The 25,391-nt window shown below is 38.9% G+C and overlaps 1 protein-coding gene across 1 annotated transcript in view; it reads left to right on the top strand.

Moving 5' to 3' along the window:
• Window positions 1–25,391, top strand: part of CCDC172 (coiled-coil domain containing 172) — a 75,180-nt gene that overhangs the window by 6,992 nt on the left and 42,797 nt on the right. Inside the window, exons 3-7 of the mRNA XM_078853934.1 lie at window positions 2,753–2,869; window positions 3,935–4,100; window positions 5,070–5,171; window positions 7,857–7,874; window positions 8,403–8,487. Coding sequence (XP_078710060.1) covers window positions 2,753–2,869; window positions 3,935–4,100; window positions 5,070–5,171; window positions 7,857–7,874; window positions 8,403–8,487 — 488 coding nt within the window. The remainder of the gene's footprint in view (window positions 1–2,752; window positions 2,870–3,934; window positions 4,101–5,069; window positions 5,172–7,856; window positions 7,875–8,402; window positions 8,488–25,391) is intronic.

Below are 25,391 nucleotides of genomic sequence, written 5' to 3'. Positions count from 1 at the left end.
TTTACATATTTACACACACACAGACAGATACATACACATTTTCTTTTCCTTAACATCCCTTCCACACTGCTCTGTTTTTTACATCTTACATTCCCTTTATACATTTGAGGCAGTTAAGTTCCAATAGAACCCTCTTATGTTCTTTTAGCAAATTTGACTAAATTGTCCAGTCAAATGATTTTAATCAGTTTATTTTTGCCTGGCTAATTTACAGACATTCCTTTGGAAAAGGGCCCATTTTTCTTTCAGAATGGCTGCAAAGAAACCAAGAATGCTCTAACACTTTTCCTTTTTAACATTTTCGGTTAAAAGTTGTTTGGGTGAAATACAAAGTTTAACTGCTTAATTCCCTCCAGCCTCTGCAGAGCTAACTTTTTTTTCTTTTTTTTTTTACTCTCTTTTCTCTTTGTAATTATGCCTGGGGGTGCCGTACATAGGGCCTTCTCCCCCTTTACATAGGGCCTTCTCCACCAAAATGTTGTACCAATAAAATAAAAACCAGCAGGATCTTATTAAAGGGAAAAAGGCAAAATACCACATTTATTGTGAATACAGAAAGAATCATAGTAAGCAGTTAGTTATAGTTATAACATTCCATTCAATCTCAAATTTATTCTCACATTCATTCATACAAACACACACACACACACACACAGGTTCTGCAAGGTTGTTATCATAGTTACCAGCCTTAGAGTTGCTCATGCCAAGCCACTGGCCAGGTGGCCTGGACATGAGGAGGGAGCAGGGCCTTGTCAGATGCTCATCTGATGCTCCTGGAAGTTGGTTTGCAGAATCAGACCCCAAAGTTCTCACTTTTTAGAGTCTATTTTTATAGGAATTTCTTCCTATGGCAGTCTATGGAAATTGCTTCATCATGCTGTTGCTGAATCAATCAGCAGATAGCACATTCCTGACGGCTCCAAGATGTTATCTTGTTCTTTGGTTCTCCCATTCTTGAGGCTGTTGGGTGGATTCCAGTCTGCCCTCCGGGGGGGTCCTCTGGTTATTTCCACTTGACGCCTTCTTCAGCCGATGGACACTGGATTCTTAGGCTGGCACCTCCCTGATCATTCAGTTATCATCTACACCAAGCATCCATCCACATACATCCTCTATCTCTATTTTAATCACAATGGTTAATACAACAAAAGGGCGGGGAGTCTCTGGGTGCTGTTTCCGTTGTTAGAGTATTGCTTTGAGTCTCTCTCTCTGTGAATTGCTTTGAGAACAGACTCTGTCTTGGAATGTACTAACACAATTAGCAGCTTGCAAGTTTCACACATAGAGGGAGAGAAAGTACCAAAAACCAAGAGACCTCTTAATTAGTAATACCCTGGAATTTAAACTCTGGGGAATCAAACTCATTTGTGATTTTAATACAGAACTTCTTTAATGTGATCCAACACACAGAAGCACAATATTAGTAACTTGCTTTGAATCAGTACGTAACAATAAATTATCCCAAAGCTCTTGATATTGGAGGAACAAGCTCCCTGACACCTTCACTAAAATATGGTTGGTATGTGAGGAGAAAATCTGGCCCATTGTTTTCTTTTCTAAATTCTCCTAATTTTGCCCGAGCTACATTACTGTTGACACTACCACCATTCTCTCTGTTATTCAGGCATATCATCTTGACAGTACCCTTTCTCAACCTGTTTATGTAGACAGTTTCTAAATCTTGTTACTTCTTCTTCCATAATATCTCTAATATTTGGCCTTTTCTTGCCATCCATACCACTGAAACTATCATATAGACTCTCACCATATTTCCTCTTGACTACTGCAATCCCATACTCTGTGGGCTTCCTGACAGCCACTTTGCTCCCTTGTCATCCCCTCTCTTTGAGTCCCTTCATTGGCTCCACTCACCATCACATCAGATACAAGCTTCTGGTGCTTGCCTTTAATATCCTTCAATAACTTAGTTGCTCCCTACTTATCTGCTCCTGTATCTTATCATATTCTGTCCCCCTATGCTTGCTTAGTTTTAAATTTCCAACCATGGTTGTGCTGCAAAATCTGGAAGAATTCTCCTTGAGTGGTATGCACAAATTAGTTGAGCAGCCTACCTCATCAGTTGAAGTACTGTTTAAAAAAATTAAATCCAAAAATACAAATGTGTGCAGAAGGAAGGTTTTTAGTTTATTTGGGGTTTTATAGTAGAACTGTCTTCAGCCCAAAGCTTGGTCCCTTCATTACTCTCCTCTGCCTGATAGTTCTCACAGTCAAACTGGGAAAATTTATGAGACCATTAATCCCTACTTCATCGTCAATAGTAGAAGAGGCACAGGGTAATAGCTAGCATAAATAGCGCTCTATGGCTAACCACAGACATTCAGAGAAGAGCACAATAACTTTGGGGTTTTGTCCCTTTGAAGTTAATCTATGCCTGACTTAATGATATCTGGTTAGATAGAGAAAAACTCACCCCTATGTTAAGCTATTTAAAAGATTGTATGCTCTGTTGAGTCTCTCTCCATTCCAAATGAAAAATTTTCTGGCTAAAAATGAGAGTTAAGGACTCCATTCTCTATATTGGGAACAGCACTGAGTTTAGCCTCTAAAGAGGAGAGACTGCTATGAAGAATTGTGTTTAGATTGCAAGCTAAAGAGAAAAGGAGACCCATTAAGCTTCCATGGTCCAGCAGCTATGCAGACTTTTTTTTCCTGGATAGGGCACTTTATGTGCAAGACCTATCCATCATGTGTACTTATTTTTATCACCAATAATCTTTTCTTCTCTTTGAAGGTTCAACAGCTGTCTGAAAAGCTCTTCTACTTACAACTTTTGAAGAAACGTGAAGACATCTTAGAGAAAAAGAAAGTTGAACTTATGAATCAAAGGAGTATTTTTCTCAAAATCTTTGTATGTTTCCAGTTATACTATTTAGGGGAGTTCAGTTTTACAAAATACTGTATGACTACAGTCAGATTTATATTTTGAAAAAAACTGGACACTAATTAAGTATGAAAATCTGAATGATTAAAATTTGTTTTGGTTCTAACAAATTAGAACACAAAAATTCAGACTCTCACTCCAAACTTTAATCCATGATTTTAGATAATCTACCTCCTGGATTACCTTTAAAAACTTTTCAGTTGTCTTTACAATTTAGTAGTATTACTGCAGTGTCTAGCATATTCCCCTTCTGACATATAGGACAGAATAGGAATACTGTAAATATTATAGTAATGCTACTTAGCAATAAAGGCAAAATTCCTATCCTCTGATGGAACGTGAATTTGATATCAGCTGTATCCAGTTAGATTTGATACATGGGTTATCTCTTCTTGTTTACAAGGGAATTCACTTTTTACTTAAATTAGTATTCAGATAAGAGCTTTGAATGGAATTTAATCTTGTAATTGACTATATGAATGTATTTTTCTATGAGTTAAAGTTTTCCTTGAAAAAGCAAATACTTTAAATTTGGGACCTACTTCTAAAAGGCACTGAGAAACTCCATATTCCAGACTCCCTAACAGAGTCAGCTCTCTTAGGCTATATTTTGGGAGCTTAAATAGTGCAGTGGCCTTGTCCTGGACTTCTGCAAAGGGATGAATTTCACCCTTAATGAGCAATTTAAAGAACCAAAAATAATGGCCATTTTGTGCCATTGATTTTAAGCAGAACTCTCCATTGATTTCAACACATGCTTAAAAATTGATAGCATAATGTGGCCTCTAACACTAATGATACAGCACTATTATTATAGAACACACTCCTTTCATTTTGTCACAAGAGCAAAACAGTAAGATTAATGCAACAGAAGTAATGATGGAGAGCTAGACCATTTTCCTGTTTTTCCAGGTTACAAAATAGAATACATACTGATTTTACATAGTTATAAGGGGACAAAACTGTATTTCACCTCGATTATTTTAACAAGGATTCTATTTTTCTCTATGTATTTTTTTCCCACCTTTTTAGTCAGATACAAAGAGGAAAATGATTGAAGAAGAGGAGAATTTTATTAAGGAAATCACAGATTTTAACAATGAGTATGGACTAACATGTAACAGAGAGCTTTTGATTAGGAAAAAAGTCAAGACTGAAATATGTGATTTAGAAACTAAGGCAAATATTTTGAAAAACGGTATGTCTTATGTTAAACTATTTTATCTTGGATTGCTAGAGAATACAAATGACTAAAACATAACTGAGTAAAGCAATAGTTTTAAACCTATTGCCTTCCTAGCTGGATATTTCTCTTCGGGCTAGATTGTAAGACATGATCTGCCCTGAATAAGGGACAGTGTGTTGGTGTGGCTATATTGCCCAGTACACTCTCTCCCACTCATTTGTGCTATGCAGGGAAGTACAAGCTCTGCGATACCTGCATCTACTCCTGCACAGCTATCCAGGAGGTCATAGCCAACAGAGAAGTATAGGGGGGTGCACGTTGCATTACCATGTTAAATGGACCACATAAATCCTCAATGATTATTGACCACCTAGCTCTGAATCCTACAAGCCCTCCTAAATTCAACGGGAGTTACATGCACAGGTGCCTCATGAGATTGGTCCTTTATAGTTATTGTCTCAAACAGGATCCTATGACCCTTTGAGCTCAAATACAGAATATAAGATCATAGCAGGTAGTCTAACCACGGCATTTCCTGTTCCTCTTCCTTGCTGACTGGGCAATCATTCTTTGTGCTAGCCACAGACCACACGAGTAACAAAGGCAATGGCTACTTGGACCGTTTCAGTTCCTATTTCTCCAGGTGAACCCAACTCACCCATCTGGCGATAAAGTCCAGAGTTCCAGGAACATGAATAGCCAACAGGGGTAAAAAATTTCTCTGCAGACAGTTTGACTTGACAGACTTAATTCATCATGCACCTGTTCCTTGTATTCCCTCTTTGTAGATACATATAATTCTAATAGAGTTGTCCATATGTAATTTCTTGTACACCAGGTTTTATAAGTCTAATTGTATTTTTAGCCTAATGTCCTTTTAGAATATCCAAAGACGGTTACAAGTAATTAAAGAGTATTTAAGATTATACCATCAAGATTAAAACTGTAATACATTTTAACTTAAAATATATTTCTTCTTAGAAATGGAGTCAATGGAACATGAAAATGTTCAGTTAAATGCACTCCAGCTGCAGAAGAATGAATTAAAGCAGGATTTATTTACTCTCCAGAGCAAACTCAAAGGTATTTAATGTGTTTGATAATCACTTATTATGATAATCATTTGTGATTTGACAAACATATTTGACAAATAGTTCCCCTCAGATATTTTTTCAGAAGTATGATTGTCCCAATGACTATTCATTGTCTTAATGAAAGATATGAACTGTTACTTAGAATGACAATGGATAGTCACGGGGACAGGGAAAGAGAGTTAGAATGGATGTATAGCTTAGTATTTAGGGACTCGCCTGTGGGGAGGGACACCCAAGTCCCTTCTCCAGTGATAATTTTTTAAAAGTAGAACACAGCTTCAAGAGAAGAGATTGAAAAAAAACGCATACTAGAATATCCATAGCCCAGTGATAGTAGTGCACTACTCTTCTGAAATGTGGGAGACCCCAACTAAAATCTCTTCTCCACATCAGGCAGTGGGAAGAATTGAACCTAGGTCTCCCACATCCCAGGGGAGTGCCCTTATCACTGGGGTAAAACACATACATTTATAAAAATTTTCAAACTTAGATTCACCAAACAATTTTTTTAAATGTCGTTTTTGGTTTGACCGAAAACTTTTTCTTGAAAACCAAAAAAAGCCATTGTTCATCTAGCTTTAATGATAAGCTGTTTATCCTGCTAATCTTTTCAGATATAATACTGCATTGATTTAGAATGAGGACATGAGATATATATATATTTGTGTGTGTGTAACTTGATTTATGAAAGAACCAACAAAAGGTGACAAAGTAAAAGTTTTTATCCGTGTGCCGGTGGTGCATATCTGAAATAAAATAAAGCAGGAGCATCGGATAACTCAGGATAATCTGGGGTCTGAACCTGCTCTCACGGAAGTCAAAACAGTAGGTGTTACCATTGTCTTCTGTGGAAGCAGGATAGGGGCCATAAAAGACAAATTTGAGGCTTATAAATTTGAACCAGTGGTGTCACTCTCTTCCAGACTATTTTTATCATTTATGGATAGATTGATAGTAATTTAGTTATCTACCCTCTCCCTCATTTCCTTTCGCTTTTTGTCTTTGTTATTCCTTTCTCCAACCTCACCTTCCTTTTCACCTCTTCTCTCTTTATAATACTGAAACAATCTTTCTCCAAAGTACTTTGGTGTTTGAAATACAGCTCTGATCCATGTATACTGTAACACCTCTTGATAGCCTGTCATCTAGATTATTATATACTAGGATCTAGTAATAAAATGGGTTTATTTGTGTGACATTTCAAATAGAGCAGAGTTCAGTGGATCCAACTTTTGTCCCATTTTGTTTAACACTGCAGTCCATTCACCATCATAATTATTTACTGTACTACGGTAGTGCCTAGGAGAGCTAGTTATAGACTAAACGAAAAGAAGTACTAGTGGCACCTTAGAGACTAACCAATTTATTTGAGCATAAGCTTTTGTGAGCTACAGCTCACTTCATCGGATGCATTTAGTGGATGAAGTGAGCTGTAGCTCACGAAAGCTTATGCTCAAATAAATTGGTTAGTCTCTAAGGTGCCACTAGTACTCCTTTTCTTTTTGCGAATACAGACTAACACGGCTGCTACTCTGAAACCAATCATAGACTAGGAGGCCACTGTGGTAAGTGCTGTGCAAACTCAGAACAAAGAGATGATGTCTGTCCCAAAGAACTTACCACATAAGAGTATTTGTATTCTGCCATGGGGAGGTGTGATTGAAGCATATACAGACAGATATGAAATCAAAGCTAGCTTGAGTAACAGCAGCAGCATTGGTGTCTGCACAAGCTACTCCTGCCTGCCAGAACCCTGCATACATCCTCGAGCAGTCACCGACCGTGCGGCTGCAACTTCACTACTACTGTTGCTCAAGCTATCGTTGATGAGTTTTAAGGAGGGTTTTGGAGGAAGATAATGATGTAGATTTCCCCCTCTCAACTGCGAGGAACTGCATGTAATAAGGAATGAAGGGCTTGTTTAAAAATTGTACAAGTTGGTGATGGCATCATGGGGCGACTGGAGGTGGGAGTCAACATCTCAATACCAACTGAGAGATAACTAGGGTGGAGATGGGCTATGAAGGGCCTTGAAAGTTAAGACAGGCACCTTATGTTTCATGTAATAGAGAAGGGGGAGCCAGAGGAGGGAGGCAAAGACAGGAGTGATAGGGTCAAAGTGACGGGACAGAAAAATGATCTTGGCAGCAGCATTTGGAACGGAGACGAGCAGGGCAAGACTACATTTGTCGAGGCCAGAGAAAAATCTGAAAGAATCACCAAGATTTAGTCAGCCTGGACGTGAGGACCTACAAAGAGGGCCAAGTCAAAGATGATGCCCGTGACATAGGTCTGAGTGACAGGCAGGATGGCAATGTTGTCCACAATGATTGAGAAAAGAGGTATTAGGAAGGCTCGGAGGAATGGGCAGGAGATAAGAAGCTGAGTTTTAGACATGTTGATCTTAAGCTGATGACTAGACATCGGTGAGCAGATGTCAGAGAGACAGGCCAAGATTTTAGATTGGACAAAGGGAGATAGGCCTGGAGCCAAAAGATAGATCTGTGAGTCATCAACATAGAGATGGTTGAATTTGTGTTTACAGATGAGATTACTGTGTAGGTGTAGGTGAAATAAGGTGTAGACAGAGAAGAGAAAGTGACCAAGGACAGAGCCCTGTGACACCCCCACTGAAAGTTGAAGGGGTGAGGAAGAGGATCCTCTGAAGGACCAGTTAGAGAGGAGGAGGAAAATCAGGAGAGAAAAAAGTCATGGAAAGAAAAGGAGGACAAGATTTCAAGAAAAAAAAAAAACAGCTGACATGTCAAGGAGGATGAGGATGAAGTACCGGTTCTGAGATTTGGCCAAAATAGTATAATAAAGCCAATCTTTTATTTTTATTAAATCTACAAAGCTTTCGGTATAAAATAGAAATAACCAGAATGTATGTGTATTGTTTACATAATGCATATGTAATAGTAGTTGAACTAGGGAAGAAATGCCATAAATGGTTCTTTCTGAGTTAAAATTTTAATGTACAGATACTATAAGCAACCTGCAGATTTTGCAATTGCTTGAAAGATTACAATTGTATGGTAACTACAACTGTAAAATATTTTAATTTCATGTACTGTGATCTAATATTTTCACCTTCATAGCAGTTTCCACAATAATTAGAATGTGTGAACTTATAAAATGCAGGTTATATGTGAATACAGATGATTAATATATATTAGTAAGGACATTGTTATTTTATTTTTAGATACTAAAGAACAACTACATGAAGCTGAAGACATTACAAAATGTTTAGAAGCAGAAAAAGTCAAAGTTAGTGAAAAGCCTCAGACTGACATTGAATGTTTAAGGTAATGACCATCAGTTGTGTAGTTTAGTTTTCAAACTTAAACTTTGCCTTTACGATTTTGGATCATTCCTGTAACATCATGGTAGCTACACTGGGCCTACTTTTAACTTTTTCTGCATACTATTCCCTTTGAAGTCTGAAAAAATAATTAGTGTGTGTTACAGAACAAATCCTGTTGCCCTTACTTATGACATCCAGTTAAGTCAAAGACTTTGCTCCTCGTTGTCTGGCTATACCAAAAAGAAGGACAGGAGACACTTGATATGGATTTAGTCAGGCCACAACTTTATTATTAGATGTCTGGGACTACCCAGCAGATAAAAGTGTACAGTGCAGGCAACCACCTATTTATTCCGTAATTACCCAGGGGGCTTCCACCAGCTCCCCCTCTTTTTCCAGCCAGGTCCCTCAAGCACATCTTTTGCCAGAACCTTACCATAAACGCTCCCTCATAGACAGGTTAAGGTGGGCTATAAGAAAGGGGGGTTGGCTCCCTGCTGTTCCAACCATAGGAGCCCCAAACTCCCTGCCCCGTTCCATTCCTTTAACCAGCACTTCCTTTTTAAGTCCTTTACCAGGCCATTTATCTGCTCACTGGATGCCTTCCCTATCGAGTACCTGCACTGAACATCTGCCCCACACTTACAAAATAAGTTGTGACATATAGCCTACCACCTTTTCTGCTCACCATAATAGGCCTTCCCTGACACCCACTGTGGGGAAGGCGAAAACCCCCCCACTCCACTGAAGCCAATATGATGGTGAGGGAAAAATTCCTTCCCAGCCCCAGTAAAAAGCAGGGACTAGCACAATGCCCACAGCAGGTTCAAACTCCACCTGACCATCTCACGTCAAGGGGAGGGAGGGTGGGTGCTGCCTTACCTGCTGTGCTGTTTCAGCCTACAGAATGGAATGGTGATCCTTGTTCCTCTGCACCAGTTGTGCAGTGGTCTGAGGACACTGGAGTCACAAAAATTTAAATTTGATCTACTTTCCCTGATCACTGCCACCCTCCCCAAGTGCGATTGTCTTCGAATGAAGCTACTGTGGAGTCACGCCTCTGGTGCATAAAAGGTGCATCAGCATCCCCGTATGGCTGGTTCTCTCATGGACTAAGTAAAATGGAGGACCATGTACTCATTTTCTGCTCTATGTGAGTACTTGATCTTCCATCTTACTCACTTTCTGGAAGAAAAAAAAAAAAAAAAAGGGACTTCCCGGTTCTGGAAATTGACATCTATCTTAGTTTGCCTAAATGTGACATTTACCCTTTTATGCAAATGTAAATTCTGCAATATCTTTCAAGGAGAAACCATGACTTTTCAATACAAAAATATTGAAGACATGTTAATATAATGTTTTCTGAGCTTGATGAAATTGTCCTTGGGCGTAAGAACCCTTTAACAAAGCAAAGAAAGGACTTCTTTGTAGCAGAGCTCATCTGAAGTTTTCTTTTCCCCATAGAAATTTATGATGAAAATGAAGTAACATTTGTCATCATCAAAATCTTCCACGGAAATTTGACTTTTCAGCTGAAAACTGAAAGATTGCAGCTATACTCTTTCAATTAAAAAAGTTTCCAGGAAAATTTTGCTTGTCAAAAACCCAATTTTCTGTTGAAAAACAGTTTTCATAGAAAATCAACCACCAACCCTATTTCCTAACCCTTTCAACCCTTGAGAATTAATTAATTTGGAAAGCTACATACAGGGGCAAAAGACTTTTGTACAACATGTACACACCAGACACAATGTAAATAGTAATAGTATCTGCTGGTCCATAAGGGAATGTGTTAGACTTCATTCTTTTACATTATTAATTCCATGGTGATGCATTAGCTTTTCTGATGTATGGGGTTGTCATCTTCCTTCTAAATAATACACTTCTCAGAGTAATTTAGTGCTGTAACATCACTTAATATTCAACCTAGCATAATTAGTTTTCTTGGAAAATCTGTCTGTGTTGAAAGTCAGGAACCACCAAGAATTAGGATTATGGACTCACTGAAAGACATTGTGCAAATCATTTAACCTGTGCCTCAGTTTCCCCATTTGTAAATAAGGGTAATAAGCAAATGAGGGGTCTTCTGAGGTTCAATCAATGTTTGTAAAGTGTTTGTAAGAACTTTGGATGGAAGGCACTATAGAAGATAAAATATATTAAATAGTCATGAATACTAATCAATGAAGCATCCTAAAGAAATCAAATCAACAAGAAATATGATAAGATTTGCTGATTAATTGATCATAGATTTTTATTTTATGTTGCAATAAGTTTATATTAATTAGCTACTGGCTGCATAGTGTTTAGAAGATATATAAAGTACGACGACTACTAAAATAGTAACCGTTTGCTTTTCTATGACTTAGGAAATCCTTTAAAAAACCTACTACAGTCACATAAAATCTGTTTTAGCATTTCACACTTAAACGCCGCTCTGCGCAAAGTGAGTCCAAAGTTGTTTAAGATAGTTTGGCTTACATCTTCATCTTGGCTCTTTAGCATGTAGTTGCAACAACTTGGACTCATACACGTTTACCAGTGTGTTTCTTACAACCCTGACATATTACAACTTAATTGGGCCAACTGAGCTAAGATAGAAAGGGAATCAAAGATGGTTTAATTTACATTCTATTAATATAAATATGGAGCCATAAGAGAGCAGTGTTGAAAGAAAAGCAACTAACAGGAGGGTGTTAAAGAGTAAATTACTTTAGCTTACGCTATTTTGGATTCACCCACTCACCTCTACATTTGGGCCTCTAAGAGGAAATACGGAAGGAGAAAAAAGAGTGGATGTTATAGCTCAAGTTATGAATTATTGGCTAAGTTGCTAATTATTAAGCTACCTTGATTACTTGCTTTCGATTCTATAGTTGCATGTTAAGAATGACTCTTTCTGGCTCTTCCTTCAAAATAAATAAGCTATTTTAGATTAACAACTCTCAACACTGAATGAAGGAAGCTTAATTTCAATACACCTGACACAAAGCTGACTCAGCAAGAAAATAAATGCACTTCCACATTAGTTGATGGGCTGACTAAAACCTGACATTTTGTTGTCATTGTTCAGTTTAGAAGAAAAATACTAATTAAAAACTTCTTGTCTTGGAAAAAATTTACTACAAAGGATTAGAAAAAGATTAACAAACTAAATGACTATTATATTTCTTAGTTCATTATTGAAATTTAACTTGTATATTCCTTCAAATGTTGATTTAGACAAAATCTGTTAAGTGTCATTCTGACACAGCTGTACTCTTTACAGGAGGTACACTATTTTTTTCCCCAAACACAGGCAGTCAAAAATTTCTGACCATTGATTCTGTATCATTTTCAAATGAAATATTTTATAAAGAGGTCATTGTCTTGATAAAGCCAATCCTACAAATCCTAGGCAGGCATGCCCTTGCACCTGCATGGAACCCTACTGAAGTCAAATGCCCCAAAAGTGTGTTTTTCAGGCATGTGAGTTCAGCCAAGTGAGCTTAACATGACTGAAAAGCTCTGTTAAGATACTAACATTTCTGAAGCAGTGTTATTTGGCTTCAAACTTGCTAGTCCACATCTTAGAGATTTTCAGTAATGTTAAGCTAATGTGATTTAACTAACATGATTGGGGGAAAAAAAAAAAAAAAAAAAAAAAACTTTTTTGGCCTTCAAGATAGGGCTTGAAAACAGGGTGCTGCCTATGCAGAATCCATTGTAGGAATGGAGCCTTTGTTTCTAAATAGTATTTAGAAACAATATTTAGTATACAAAGGATGATATTTTGACAAGAATCATGGGTAACATACGTAGATTTGCCTACAAAATGAAAGAATCAAAACATTTTTGTTTACCTTTTACAGACAGTGAAACCACACTACTCTGTAAATGGTAAAAATACAGATGTTTTTAGTGCCTCATTAGAAAAGGGAAGAAAAGGAGACACAGACGGCATCAATAAACCTGATATATGTAGCTCCCAGACTGTCCTCTAAGTCTGTTATTGTATCACATACTTAGGCCCAGCTCAAAAATCAATATTAAAAGTAGCTGGCAAAGGAAGAATCTTCATTACAATTAAGTATATATCTTAAAGTATATTACATTTCAGCTGAAAAGTATAGCAAGGTAATTCAAATTACAGTGACTCATCTTGGAGCTCAGCAAAATGCTCTGTAACATGTCGATGGTTTAATAAAATCTCTCCAAAATCCCTCCAATTATCACACACGGTCAGGAAAAAAACCCACTCATTGGTGATTCAGACAGCTGATGGGAGCTGCTGTAGATGAGCAGATGCTCCACAACATGCCTGAGATATAGGAACCAGCCACACGCAATTTAAATAAAAAGCACTGATGTGGTTATAGCAAAATAGTAGCTTCCAACACTTACAGGTTTTCCCAAAAAAGGCTGGAATTTCTCATGCTCAAAGATAAATTTTGGGGAAATTTGTTAAATTTTTGTTAAAATTTCTTTTGGCTTTTTCTGAGATATTAGGAACACTGAAACAAAATAGTGTTCTCCAAATGCAGTATTTTCATGAATCCTCACCCATGGGTATGTGCCTCAAAGGAATGCCTCTGACTCAGAATTCAAAAATCATCAATACACATTGGGGGCAAGAGGCACTCAACTTCCTGTTGATTAGATACAAGTACCAGAATTGCCAACAATTGTCTTTTCATTGTGCACCACCGATGGTAGTGGGTCTTTTGCCAGATGCTGCTGCTGCTACAGTCTGTTTACTGTTTATCTCCAATAAATAATATTTTTTCTGAGCCTTCAGAAACTGAAGCATGTATCATGTATGCGTTAAATTAGTTCCATCGTACACCTCAATCACCTCACCTGCACTCTGCCCATCAGTTAACCTCCACAGGAACTACTATGAATATTCAAAACCCTTCAGCAGCTTCTGGTGGACAAACAATTTACAGGCTTCAAGAAATGCCTTGAGTGTTGCTGGAAGATCTAGCTCACTGACTGGCAACACTCTTGGCCTAACATGCCTCAGAGTAAGAATTAACTGAAATTTTCCTGCTGAAGAACAATGTTTTATCAAAAATTAAGTTTTCTGTGGCAAAATATCTTTTGATTAAATATTTCATTTTTTCTATGTGAAATTTCAAAATGAAATTAAACAATTGTTTTTTCTTGAATTGAATTTTAGATTTGTTTACTTTTTTTCAAAATCTAATAATTTTCAGTATTTTCAATGATTGCTTTTCCCATTTTCTCTCCCTTTTTTGCTACTGGAGGCAACAGAATGAACAAGTTTAGGGTTTTGGTTTGCTTTTTTTTTTTCTTCCACATTTTTAAAAATGTATTCTTTTTCCATTCTAAACTTTCCAAAATGTCCTCCACTTTGGAAAATTACATGCAGCAAAAGGAAAAATGAAACATTTACTTTGCTACTTAGTAACTTTTTCAAAGTGGATGAAGTTTTGAAGAGTCACAGAGTGGAAAAAGGAAAGTGAATGAGTGTGAGAAGACAAATCTGGACACTATTCCTAGTACTGCACTCAGTGGCAAAAAGAAGAAAAGGAGAAAAGAAAAGAAAATTCAGACATTTTGAAAATTACAAAAAAAATTACAAAAAAATGCTGGTAAAGTGAAAAATTGTTCCATTTGAAAACTTTGCAATCAGAAACAACTTCAAAATTTGAAATGTTGGTAACTGGCTTTCCAGTGAGCCATGCCTCAGCTGGCTTCAAAGATCTTCTCCAGAATTTCAGAGTAACAGCCGTGTTAGTCTGTATTCGCAAAAAGAAAAGGAGTACTTGTGGCAACTTAGAGACTAACCAATTTATTTGAGCATGAGCTTTCGTGAGCTACAGCTCACTTCATCGGATGCATACCGTGGAAACTGCAGCAGACTTTATATACACACAGAGAATATGAAACAATACCTCCTCCCACCCCACTGTCCTGCTGGTAATAGCTTATCTAAAGTGATCATCAGGTTGGGTCATTTCCAGCACAAATCCAGGTTTTCTCACCCTCCACCCCCCCCCACAAATTCACTCTCCTGCTGGTGATAGCGCATCCAAAGTGACAACTCTTTACACAATGTGCATGATAATCAAGTTGGGCCATTTCCTGCACAAATCCAGGTTCTCTCACCCCCTCCCAAAAACCACACACACAAACTCACAATCCTGCTGGTAATAGCTCATCCAAAGTGACCACTCTCCCTACAATGTGCATGATAATCAAGGTGGGCCATTTCCAGCACAAATCCAGGTTCTCTCACCCCCCTCCCAAAAACCACACACACAAACTCACTATCCTGCTGGTAATAGCTCATCCAAAGTGACCACTCTCCCTACAATGTGCATGATAATCAAGGTGGGCCATTTCCAGCACAAATCCAGGTTTTCTCACATCCCCCCCCACCCCCATACACACACAAACTCACTCTCCTGCTGGTAATAGCTCATCCAAACTGACCACTCTCCAAGTTTAAATCCAAGTTAAACCAGAACATCTGGTGGGGGGGGGGTAGGAAAAAACAAGGGGAAATAGGCTACCTTGCATAATGACTTAGCCACTCCCAGTCTCTATTTAAGCCTAAATTAATACTAAATTGGATACTATTAATTTAGGCGTATTAATTTAGGCTTAAATAGAGACTGGGAGTGGCTAAGTCATTATGCAAGGTAGCCTATTTCCTCTTGTTTTTTCCTACCCCCCCCCCCCCCCCCCAGATGTTCTGGTTTAACTTGGATTTAAACTTGGAGAGTGGTCAGTTTGGATGAGCTATTACCAGCAGGAGAGTGAGTTTGTGTGTGTATGGGGGTGGGGGGGGGGGTGTGAGAAAACCTGGATTTGTGCTGGAAATGGCCCACCTTGATTATCATGCACATTGTAGGGAGAGTGGTCACTTTGGATGAGCTATTACCAGCAGGATAGTGAATTTGTGTGTGTGGTTTTTGGGAGGGGGTGAGAGAACCTGGATTTGTGCAGGAAATGGCCCAACTTGATTATCATGCACATTGTGTAAAGAGTTATCACTTTGGATGCGCTATCACCAGCAGGAGAGTGAATTTGTGGGGGGGGGTGGAGGGTGAGAAAACCTGGATTTGTGCTGGAAATGACCCAACCTGATGATCACTTTAGATAAGCTATTACCAGCAGGACAGTGGGGTGGGAGGAGGTATTGTTTCATATTCTCTGTGTGTATATAAAGTCTGCTGCAGTTTCCACGGTATGCATCCGATGAAGTGAGCTGTAGCTCACGAAAGCTCATGCTCAAATAAATTGGTTAGTCTCTAAGGTGCCACAAGTACTCCTTTTCTTTCTTCTCCAGAATGTCATCCCAAATTGTTACCATTCTAGGGTGAATGCTTCACATGCCTGTCAGCTTCCCTGGAGTCTCTCAATGACTCTGATGCAAAATTGGCCTGATGGCCTTTAAGTAGACATCTTCATGACAAAAAGTCTAAAGTGACTGAAAATTGCTACAAACAATTTCAAAATGATTTTCATTCCAAGGGTTTTAAAAGAAAAACTTTAATTTTCTGGAAAAAAAATTACCAAAAAATTTCAAAATGATTTTAAGTTTTTGGTTTTCATTTTAATTTTATTTATCCTCTTTCATTTTTATTTCCCGCCCCCATGTACACACTTTCTCCCCCTTTTCCCATTTTTCCACTGAAAAAAGGGAAAAGCAAAACAAAAGAGGGAAAAGCTAACAAAAATTGTTTTTATAAAAAAGACTGAAAATGTCAAAACAAGAATATTTTGATTTAAAAAACGATATATAACACTCCAATAACTTCCTGGTGTCACTCACAGATTACAACTAGTATGTTGCATGCCTCATAGAGTGACCACTATTCTGCTGGATATATCATCAGGTAAAAAAACAAGAGCATGCCTTTGCTCCTACCCCAAAATTACTTACAACTCATGCACAGAAGTCTCTCTCTTTCTCTCCGAAGTGCCTTCTCTGCTTCAAAGCAGCCTCAAAAAAATCAACAGTCTCAATGAATTGGATGCATATTCAAGGCAACAGTTAGAGTAAAACTGAGCTTTTTCAAAGGGGAGTTGCCTTTAAATCATGAGATACCCATTTTAATCACCCATTCTAGGTATCTGCTACCTATAGTTTGCATTTAACTCTCAGATGCCAAATACTCCGCTCCTCTTGTTTCTCAAACATGAAATCCTAACTCAGAGTTAAGTAGAGAGGGGCCTCTAACTGGTACTAATACATTCTTGAGTTCAGGGTTTGCCTCTGTTATATTCTATTTAATTATTTACCATGGTTATTATTATTTAACTTGTTTTACACTTTTACTTTAGAACTGTGTGTTGCCACACATCAAACAGGCTAAAAGGATTTTTAATTAAAAGGTGATTCTGAGAAGGCTGGGGCAGTTTCTAATTGAAACCAGTCCATTATATAAGAGAATTTAGAGGATAAATTATGTCTTTGAAGCTTGAAATTCCATACTATTTAAGAAGCCTGGAAACAGAAACAAAATGCACAGTCAGTTTACATTATTTAATAGTTTGGGGCTTTGTTTACTTACCTAATTAGAAAAGAACTAGTACTGCTTCTTATGCTTCATATTACAGGAAAAGAAACCTCATTACTGAAACCATGAAGGAGCAAATGATGCCTTCTTTCACATAATTCATACAAGAAATATGTCCACTAGAGCTGAACAAATGATTCATATTAATAGTGGATTGCCTAAGGCCTGATTCTGGTGGTTTTGAGAAAATATTTGCAATTAAATTTTATGTTAAATTTTATAAGCAGGAAATATCAATCTCTGGAGTAATATGTGATGCAAAATGGGTTTCTTTAATGAAAATCTGCTCATTGATTTCCGAACACTTTTTTATGGCACTGCCCAGTAAGGCTATTATAGTTAGAATTGTGTCATGGTTTCCATTATGAACCCCAATTTCTGGGGTTTATAATTCAGATATAAAATTTGCTATAGGGTAAATGTTGACATCTAAAGTCTGCTTGGGAGCAATTTTCTTTATGCAAGTAGAAACATAGGAAATTTGGATTGAATTGATTCATCTATGATTTCCTCTGCCTTTCAGCAGGTATAACCATAAATGCTATCAGTCCCCAGATACTTATCCATTTCAGCTTTGAAATCTGAGGTTTGTAGCTTTAACCACTCCCTTCCTTAAAAAGAGACCCCAATAGGAGTTATGAAGGATTATTTAGGTATTGGGAAGAAATGTGCCCCTCAGACAGGCAGTAACTTAACTGAAATTAAACATTTGTTAAATATTGTGTTAGTATGTGACAAACTCTTTCACCTAGCCCAGAGTTTAACCAATGGTATATTAAATTACATTAATAATCTTGATGTATTTATACTGTAATTCTTAAATCTGTGATTGTTTCTATTTGTGCAGTGCCTTAAATACATTGCCTGGGAGCTTTATAAATACTATGAGCCAAATCCTTGGTAGGTGTAATCTGTTATAGCTCCATTAAAGTCAACTACTCAACAAGCCTTGGAGAGGAAAAGCCCATCCCGCAAACTTCTCCTTAATTCATGTCCATGAGTTGGACTATTATCCTGCAATGAGAAAAGTTATGTTGTTTATGGTCAAATTCACCAACATGCCAAAGGCCAGCACAAAGCCAACATGTCATTTAAGACCCAGTTAAGACACTCAAATTACCTGGGATGTAAGTGGTGCTTAGGCCTTCTGCAGGCTCTGTGAACAGCGGTGAATTTCACCCTTGTCTGACCACTGAATATTTATCTTTCAAACACTATTTCCCTCATGTAATATTTCTTAAAATTTGTCATAGGGTATTCCAGTCATACCTAAATTACATTTTGTAACCATTCTCCAGACATTTTCTAAGAATTTAATATATTTTTAAAGATAACTGGATGGATACTGCTCACATATTCTGTCCTAATTAGTACTTTATATACAATGGAACCAGCACTTAGATTCTCAAGTGACAGGCACGTAACCTATCTAATCTGAGGTAAGGTATTTCTATCTCTTTTGATTTACATCTTGAGTAGCCTTGCTGAAGTCAGTGTGGCTAGTCACTTAGGGTACCTCTACACTGCAACTGGGTGCGAGCCTCCAAACTCGGGTAGACAGCCTTGACCTAGCAGTGTAAACATTGTAGCTTGTGCTCTGAAGCCTAGGGGGACAGGTAAACATGAGAGCCCAACCTGCAGTGTCCACACTGCTATTTTTATTTGCTAGCTCAAGCCCCACTAGTATTAATTTGTCTTCCTGGTGATGGGAGGTTCACTCCTGGCAGTAGTGTATAGACATACTCTTAGGGCCTGATCCAACTCCCATTTACTCCAGTGGGCATTAGATTGGATCCTCAATAAGGTACCACTCAATGTGAGGAAAAGCCTGCAGAATCAGGTGCTCAGTGAGACTGAGTTGGTGATCGCTTTTTGATGATTTTCAGCATAAAATAAAACAACTGAATTGTTTTGTGTAGCGCTTACACAAATTCAGGTGAGTAAAGACGACATACTTGAAGGGGGATAATAGAATTTTATATAAATATTGGCTTATTTGGAAAGTAAGTGGTTAACCTAATAATTCTCTGAATACTCATCTACATTATTGGAGCAAGAATCTTGTGGCCCAACTTTATATTTTATTTTCTTTGTTTTTAAAGAACTGTTGTCATTATGCTGGGGGAGGGGGAAATGTCCTATTATGCCTTGTTCTGGTGAGAAGTACGCCTTACTTCTAAAAGTGACCGAGAATTATGTCAGGATAATATATTTCCATAGATTTGCACATCTAATTTGACAGTGAAAAGATTGGTATGAAGGTCCTTCTGATCTGATTACTAAAATGAGAAAGCTAAATCTACTTCCAGGTTAAGCATTATTTTGAATATTTCCATTGTCTCTGTATTCTTTCTGGTAAAACTTCATCATTTATTCACTAACTCAGGCGTCTCCACAGCATTGATTGTGTAGCCTATAACCTAACAGACATCTCCTGTTTTGTGAGTATAATATTCCTGGCACATACTGTAATTATTTAGTTTCTAAATAAGAAAGAAGGAAGACTTGAAAGCAGAATCAATTGATTAATGTAAAATTAACCTCTCCGTTTGAATGAGAATGACTTACCACTGCCCCCCAAACTCTGAGAAATGTAAATGTCTCCACCTGACTATTTAAAAGTTTTAGAAAAACTTTTAAAATAAAATGCATAAGTAATTATTTAATTAGTGCTTGACAGTTTTAAAGCACTTCACAGATAGCAATTAGTTAATTCTCATAATAGCTCCGAGAGGCAGATAAGCAAATATGGGTGAAATTATTGCTTGGGTCTCAGTTATTTTACCCTCAGTACTGGTGCCACAAAGCGAGTTGGGACTCCTCACATGAATCACAGCCATGGTATCATTTGTAGCTCAAGACCTGCACCCAGACTATCAGACACATCAATTTCACCTGACTCCAGAAGACAAGAATAGCAGTGTTCACTTTGAAAGCAATCAGTGCCTGCCTATTCCCATGTTAAACAAACTATGCTTTTGTTTTTATTAAACAAATTAGGCTTTTAATATCAAGCTAACAGAGGAAAATACAGAAAGTAATAAATTAGGAGCAAAGACAATGAAGTTACTCTCAGTGGTTTGAGCATTGGCCTGCTAAACCCAGGGTTGTGAGTTCAATCCTTGAGGAGGCCGTTTGGGATCTGGGGCAAAAATTGGGGATTGGTCCTGCTTTGAGCAGGTGGTTGGACTAGATGACCTCCTGAGGTCCCTTCCAACCCTAATATGATTTTCTATGATTCTATGAGGAATAGCCTCAGTTAAATGGGCCAGAGTTGTAGACAAATCTTTAGGGGGGAGGAATAGCTCAGTGGTTTGAGAATTGGCCTGCTAAACCCCGGGGTTGTGAGTTCAATCCTTGAGGGGGCCCATTGAGGGATCTGGGGCAAAAATTGGGGATTGGGGGTCCTGCTTTGAGCAGGGGGTTGGACTAGATGACCTCCTGAGGTCCCTTCCAACCCGGATATTCTACGAAATCAATGTAACCAAGATCAGAATCTGAGGCTTAGACCTTTAAATGTACCACTTCTCCCTTCTAAAGGATCTGTGAGCTATACATTAAATTTTATTACAGTGCAGTACATATTACCTCTTAGAGCAGTGCCTCCCAAACTCTGAGCCTTGGCTCTCAAAAGGAGCCTTGAAGGATTCACGGGGAAGCCATAAGTGTTTATGGGAAAAAAAATAGTAGATATGCCCATTTTATTTTCTAATTAAGAGACTATTAAACTGAGTTTAAAAATTTCCTGTACCTTATCTATGGTTCTGTAGCGTATGCTGCTGCTCCCACTGAGGCTGGGAGCTCCTGTGCCCTCTGCTCCTTCAGGAGGCCTTCAGCAGAGAGACTTCCTCCTGGGGGAAGCGTTCAGCAGGAAGTCTCTGCTGAAGGCCTCTTGCTGGAGTGGTAGGCAAAGAGACTTCCAGTGCCTGCAGCAGCACCAGCACTACCAGATGGTGAAAGAGGGCTGAGGAAGAACCCAGCCAACTCCCAAGAGGAGGAGAAGGGTGGTAGTGGTAGGGGACTTCCTCCTAAGCGGGACAGAGTCACCATCTGCCATCCAGACCGGGAATCCTGAGAAGCGTGCTGCTTGCCTGAAGCTAGAATTCAGGATGTGACTGAAAGTCTGCCAAGACTCATCAAGCACTGGGACCTCTACCCCTTCCTGCTTATGCAAATGGGCACCAACAATACTGCCAAGAATGACCTGGAGCAGATCAGTACAGACTATGTGGGCTCTGGGAAAAAGGATCAATGAATTTGGAGTGCAAGTTGTGTTCTCGTTCCTCCTCCATATTGAAAGAAAAGGCCCAGGAAAGGATCGACGAATCGTGGAAGTCAATGCTCGGCTACGCAGGTGGTGTTGGCAAGAGGGCTTTAGCTTCTTTGACAACAAGCTGATGTTCCAGGAAAGAGGATTACCATGCTGGGATGGGCTCCATCTATCAAATACTGGGAAAAGCATCTTTGGATATTGTCTGGTTAACCTGATGAGAGCTTTAAACTAGGTCCTATCAGGGATGGTGACAAAAATCTGTCCGATGAGGATCTAGGCTCAAGTAAAAAAGAAAAGGGGAAGGGGCTAATTTCTGGAGAAGAGACTAGAAATCACAACTGCGTTAAAAAGGCAAAAAGAAAAGCAACAGGGCAGTCTGCAAAATATCTTTGACGCCTATATACAAATACAAGGAGTATGGAGAACATGGTATATGAAGAAGATTATGACTTAATGGGCATTACAGACACTGTGGGGACAACTCCCATGATTAGAGTACCAGCACTGAGGGAGATAGCTTGTTCCTAAAGGATAGGTTTGGGAATAAAAGGAGTAGAGTGTTGCGCTGTACATCAAGAATGTATACACTTGCTCCAAGCCTCAAGGGGAAGTGAGAGACAGACCTACAAAGTCTCTGGGTGAAGATAACAAGGGAAAAGAACAGTAACAATGTTATGGTGGGGGTCTATTATAGGCCACAAAGTCAGGTGAATGAGTCATTCTACAAGCAGGTAACAAGATTAGCTAACACACGAGTTAGTATTAATGGGGGATTTTAACGTCCCTGAGATCTGCTGGAAGACTATTACAGCAAAACATTATACGTCCTGCAAATTCTTACCATGGGTAGAGGACAGTTTTCCGATTCAGAAAGTTGAGGAAACAACTAGGGGGTCAACCATTTTGGATCCGGTTTTGACAAACAGGAATGAATTAGTAGCGAATATGAAGGTGGTTGGAACTTGGGAGGTAGTGATCATGATCTGATAGAATTCAAGATCCTATGGAAAGGAGGACATGAGAACAGCAAAACAAAGACACTGGACTTCAGAAAGGCAGATTTCAACTGACTCAGAGAAATAGTAGGCAAGGTCCCATGGAAAGGCCAATTAGGAAGACAAGGAGTCAAAGGGGGCTGTCTCAACATAAAGCTATTCTGATGCAGAGGAAGGATAAAAAGAGCCACTGGCTGCACAAGGAGCTTTTCAGCTATCTAAAAATCAAAAGTGATACATACAGGAAATGGAAGGAGGGGCACGTCACCAAGGAAGTATACATGGGAATAGCGTGAGCACATAGGGACAAAATCAGGAAAGCCAAGGCAAAGAATGAGTCACAGCTGGCAAGAAATTCTAGAGACAACAACAAGAAGGGGCTCTCAAAATATACCAGGCAAAAAAGAAAGACCAAGGACAGTGTGGGTCCGCTGCTCAGTGCAGAAGGTGAGCTGGTAATGGAAGATGATAGGAGACATAGCTGCTCAGTGCCTACTTTGCTTCAGTCTTCTCACAAAAAATAACATATGACTGGACGACAAGTGAAGTTACCATAGACAAAGGGGAAAGGATGCAGATTGAGATAAGTAAAGAGATCTTCTGACCAATCTGAATGAATTCAAATCAGCGGGGCAGGATGCTATTCACCTGAGGGTACTGAAGGAATTCGCTGAAGAAATCTCAGAGCCACTGGCAATAATCTTTACAAACTCATGGATGACAGCAGAGGTCCTGGAAGAGTGAAGAAGGGCTAATGTAATGCCCCATCTTTAGAAAGGGGATAAAAGAGGAGCTGGGGAACTACAGACCAGGCAGTCTGACTTCAATACCTGGGAAGCTACTAGAGCAATCTATAAAACATTCAATTTGTGAATACGTGGAAGATGAAGCAGCAGCCAGCATGGATCAACCAGGAACAAATCAGGCGAAACCAGGCTGATTTCCTTCTTTGACAGGCTAACTGATTTGGTGGATGGGGAAAATGCGGTGGACATAATAGACCTGGACTTCAGCAAGGCTTTTTACAGAGTCCCACATGACATTCTGATAAGTAAGCTGGAGAAATGCAGGCTCGGTGGAACTACCATTAAATGAATACATAATTGGTTAAACAACCTCAAACAAAGAGTAACTATTACTGGAATTATGTCAGATTGGAGGAAGGTCTCAAGTGGGGTTCCACAGGGATCTGTTCTGGGTCCAGTGTTGTTTAACATCTTTATTAGTGACCTGGATGTAGGTAGAAAGAGCATATGTCAAGGTTCCTCCCCCACTCTGAACTCTAGGGTACAGATGTGGGGACCTGCATGAAAAACCTCCTAAGCTTATCTTTACCAGCTTAGGTCAAAACTTCCCCAAGGTACAAAATATTACACCCGTTGTCCTTGGACTGGCCGCTACCACCACCAAACTAATACTGGTTACTGGGGAAGAGCTGTTTGGACGCATCTTTCCCCCCCAAATACTTCCCAAAACCTTGCACCCCACTTCCTGGACAAGGTTTGGTAAAAAGCCTCACCAATTTGCCTAGGTGACTACAGACCCAGACCCTTGGATCTTGGATCTTAAGAACAATGAACAATCCTCCCAACACTTGCACCCCCCCTTTCCTGGGAAATGTTGGATAAAAAGCCTCACCAATTTGCATAGGTGACCACAGACCCAAACCCTTGGATCTGAGAACAATGAAAAAGCATTCAGTTTTTTACAAGAAGACTTTTAATAAAAAATAGAAGTAAATAGAAATAAAGAAATCCCCCCCTGTAAAATCAGGATGGTAGATATCTTACAGGGTAATTAGATTCAAAAACATAGAGAACCCCTCTAGGCAAAACCTTAAGTTACAAAAAAGATACACAGACAGAAATAATTATTCTATTCAGCACAATTCTTTTCTCAGCCATTTAAAGAAATCATAATCTAACACATACCTAGCTAGATTACTTACTAAAAGTTCTAAGGCTCCATTCCTGGTCTATCCCTGGCAGAAACCAGCATACAGACAGACACAGACCCTTTGTTTCTCTCCCTCCTCCCAGCTTTTGAAAGTATCTTGTCTCCTCATTGGTCATTTTGGTCAGGTGCCAGCGAGGTTACCTTTAGCTTCTTAACCCTTTACAGGTGAGAGGAGCTTTCCCCTGGCCAGGAGGGATTTCAAAGGGGTTTACCCTTCCCTTTATATTTATGACAGCATACTTATCAAGTTTGCAGATGACACAAAACTAGAGGGGGTTGCCAATACTTTGAAGAATAGAGTTAAAATTCAGAGGGATCTTGATAAGCTGGGCTATAGACAACAAAATGAAATTCAACAAAGACAAATGTAAAGTGCTACACATAGGGAAGAAAAAAACAAAATGGTGGAAAACTGGCTTGGTAGCAGCACTGCTGAGAAGGATCTGGGAGTTGTGGTGGATCACAACCTCACATGAGTCAGTAGTGTGATGCTGTTGCAAAAAAAGCAAATGTAAGTTTAGGTTGCATTAACAGAGGCATAGCATGCAAGTCACAGGAGGTGACAGTATCACTCTACTCGCTACTGGTTAGGCCTCAGCTCTGGTCACCAATATATGTAGAAAGGATGTAGAGAAACTGGAAAGAATCCAGAGGTGAGCAACAAAGATGATCAAAGAGAAGGAATGCAAGCCATATGAGCAAAGGCTGAAGGAACTGGGTATGTTTAGTTTGGAAAAGAAGAGACGTGGTGGGATAAGATAGTGGTCTTCAGATACTTGAAAAATTGCCATAAAATAGATTGAGAAAAGTTGTTGTCTTTTGCCATAGAGGGCAGGCCAAGAGGCAGTGGGTTCAATCTACAGCATAGCAAATTTAGATTAAATCTCAGGAAAAACTTCCTAACTGTAAGAACAGTAGGACAAAGGAACAGACTCCCTCACGAAGTTGTGGAAGCTTATTCACTGGAGATTTTCAAAGGAGGCTGGATAGCCATCTGTCTTGGTTGGTTTAGACACAACAAATCCTGCATTTTGGGAGGGGGTTAGACTAGATGACCTTTGCGGTCCTTTCTAACCCTATGGTTCTATAATTGAAGTGCATCTTATCCTTATAATGGAATGATTTTTATCAAGTATGAATCCTACAT

Source organism: Lepidochelys kempii, chromosome 7 (assembly GCF_965140285.1).
Source record: "Lepidochelys kempii isolate rLepKem1 chromosome 7, rLepKem1.hap1, whole genome shotgun sequence".
Lineage (NCBI taxonomy): Eukaryota > Metazoa > Chordata > Testudines > Cheloniidae > Lepidochelys > Lepidochelys kempii.
Note: the sequence above shows the minus strand (reverse complement) of the source record. Positions and strands in the feature narration are given on the sequence as shown.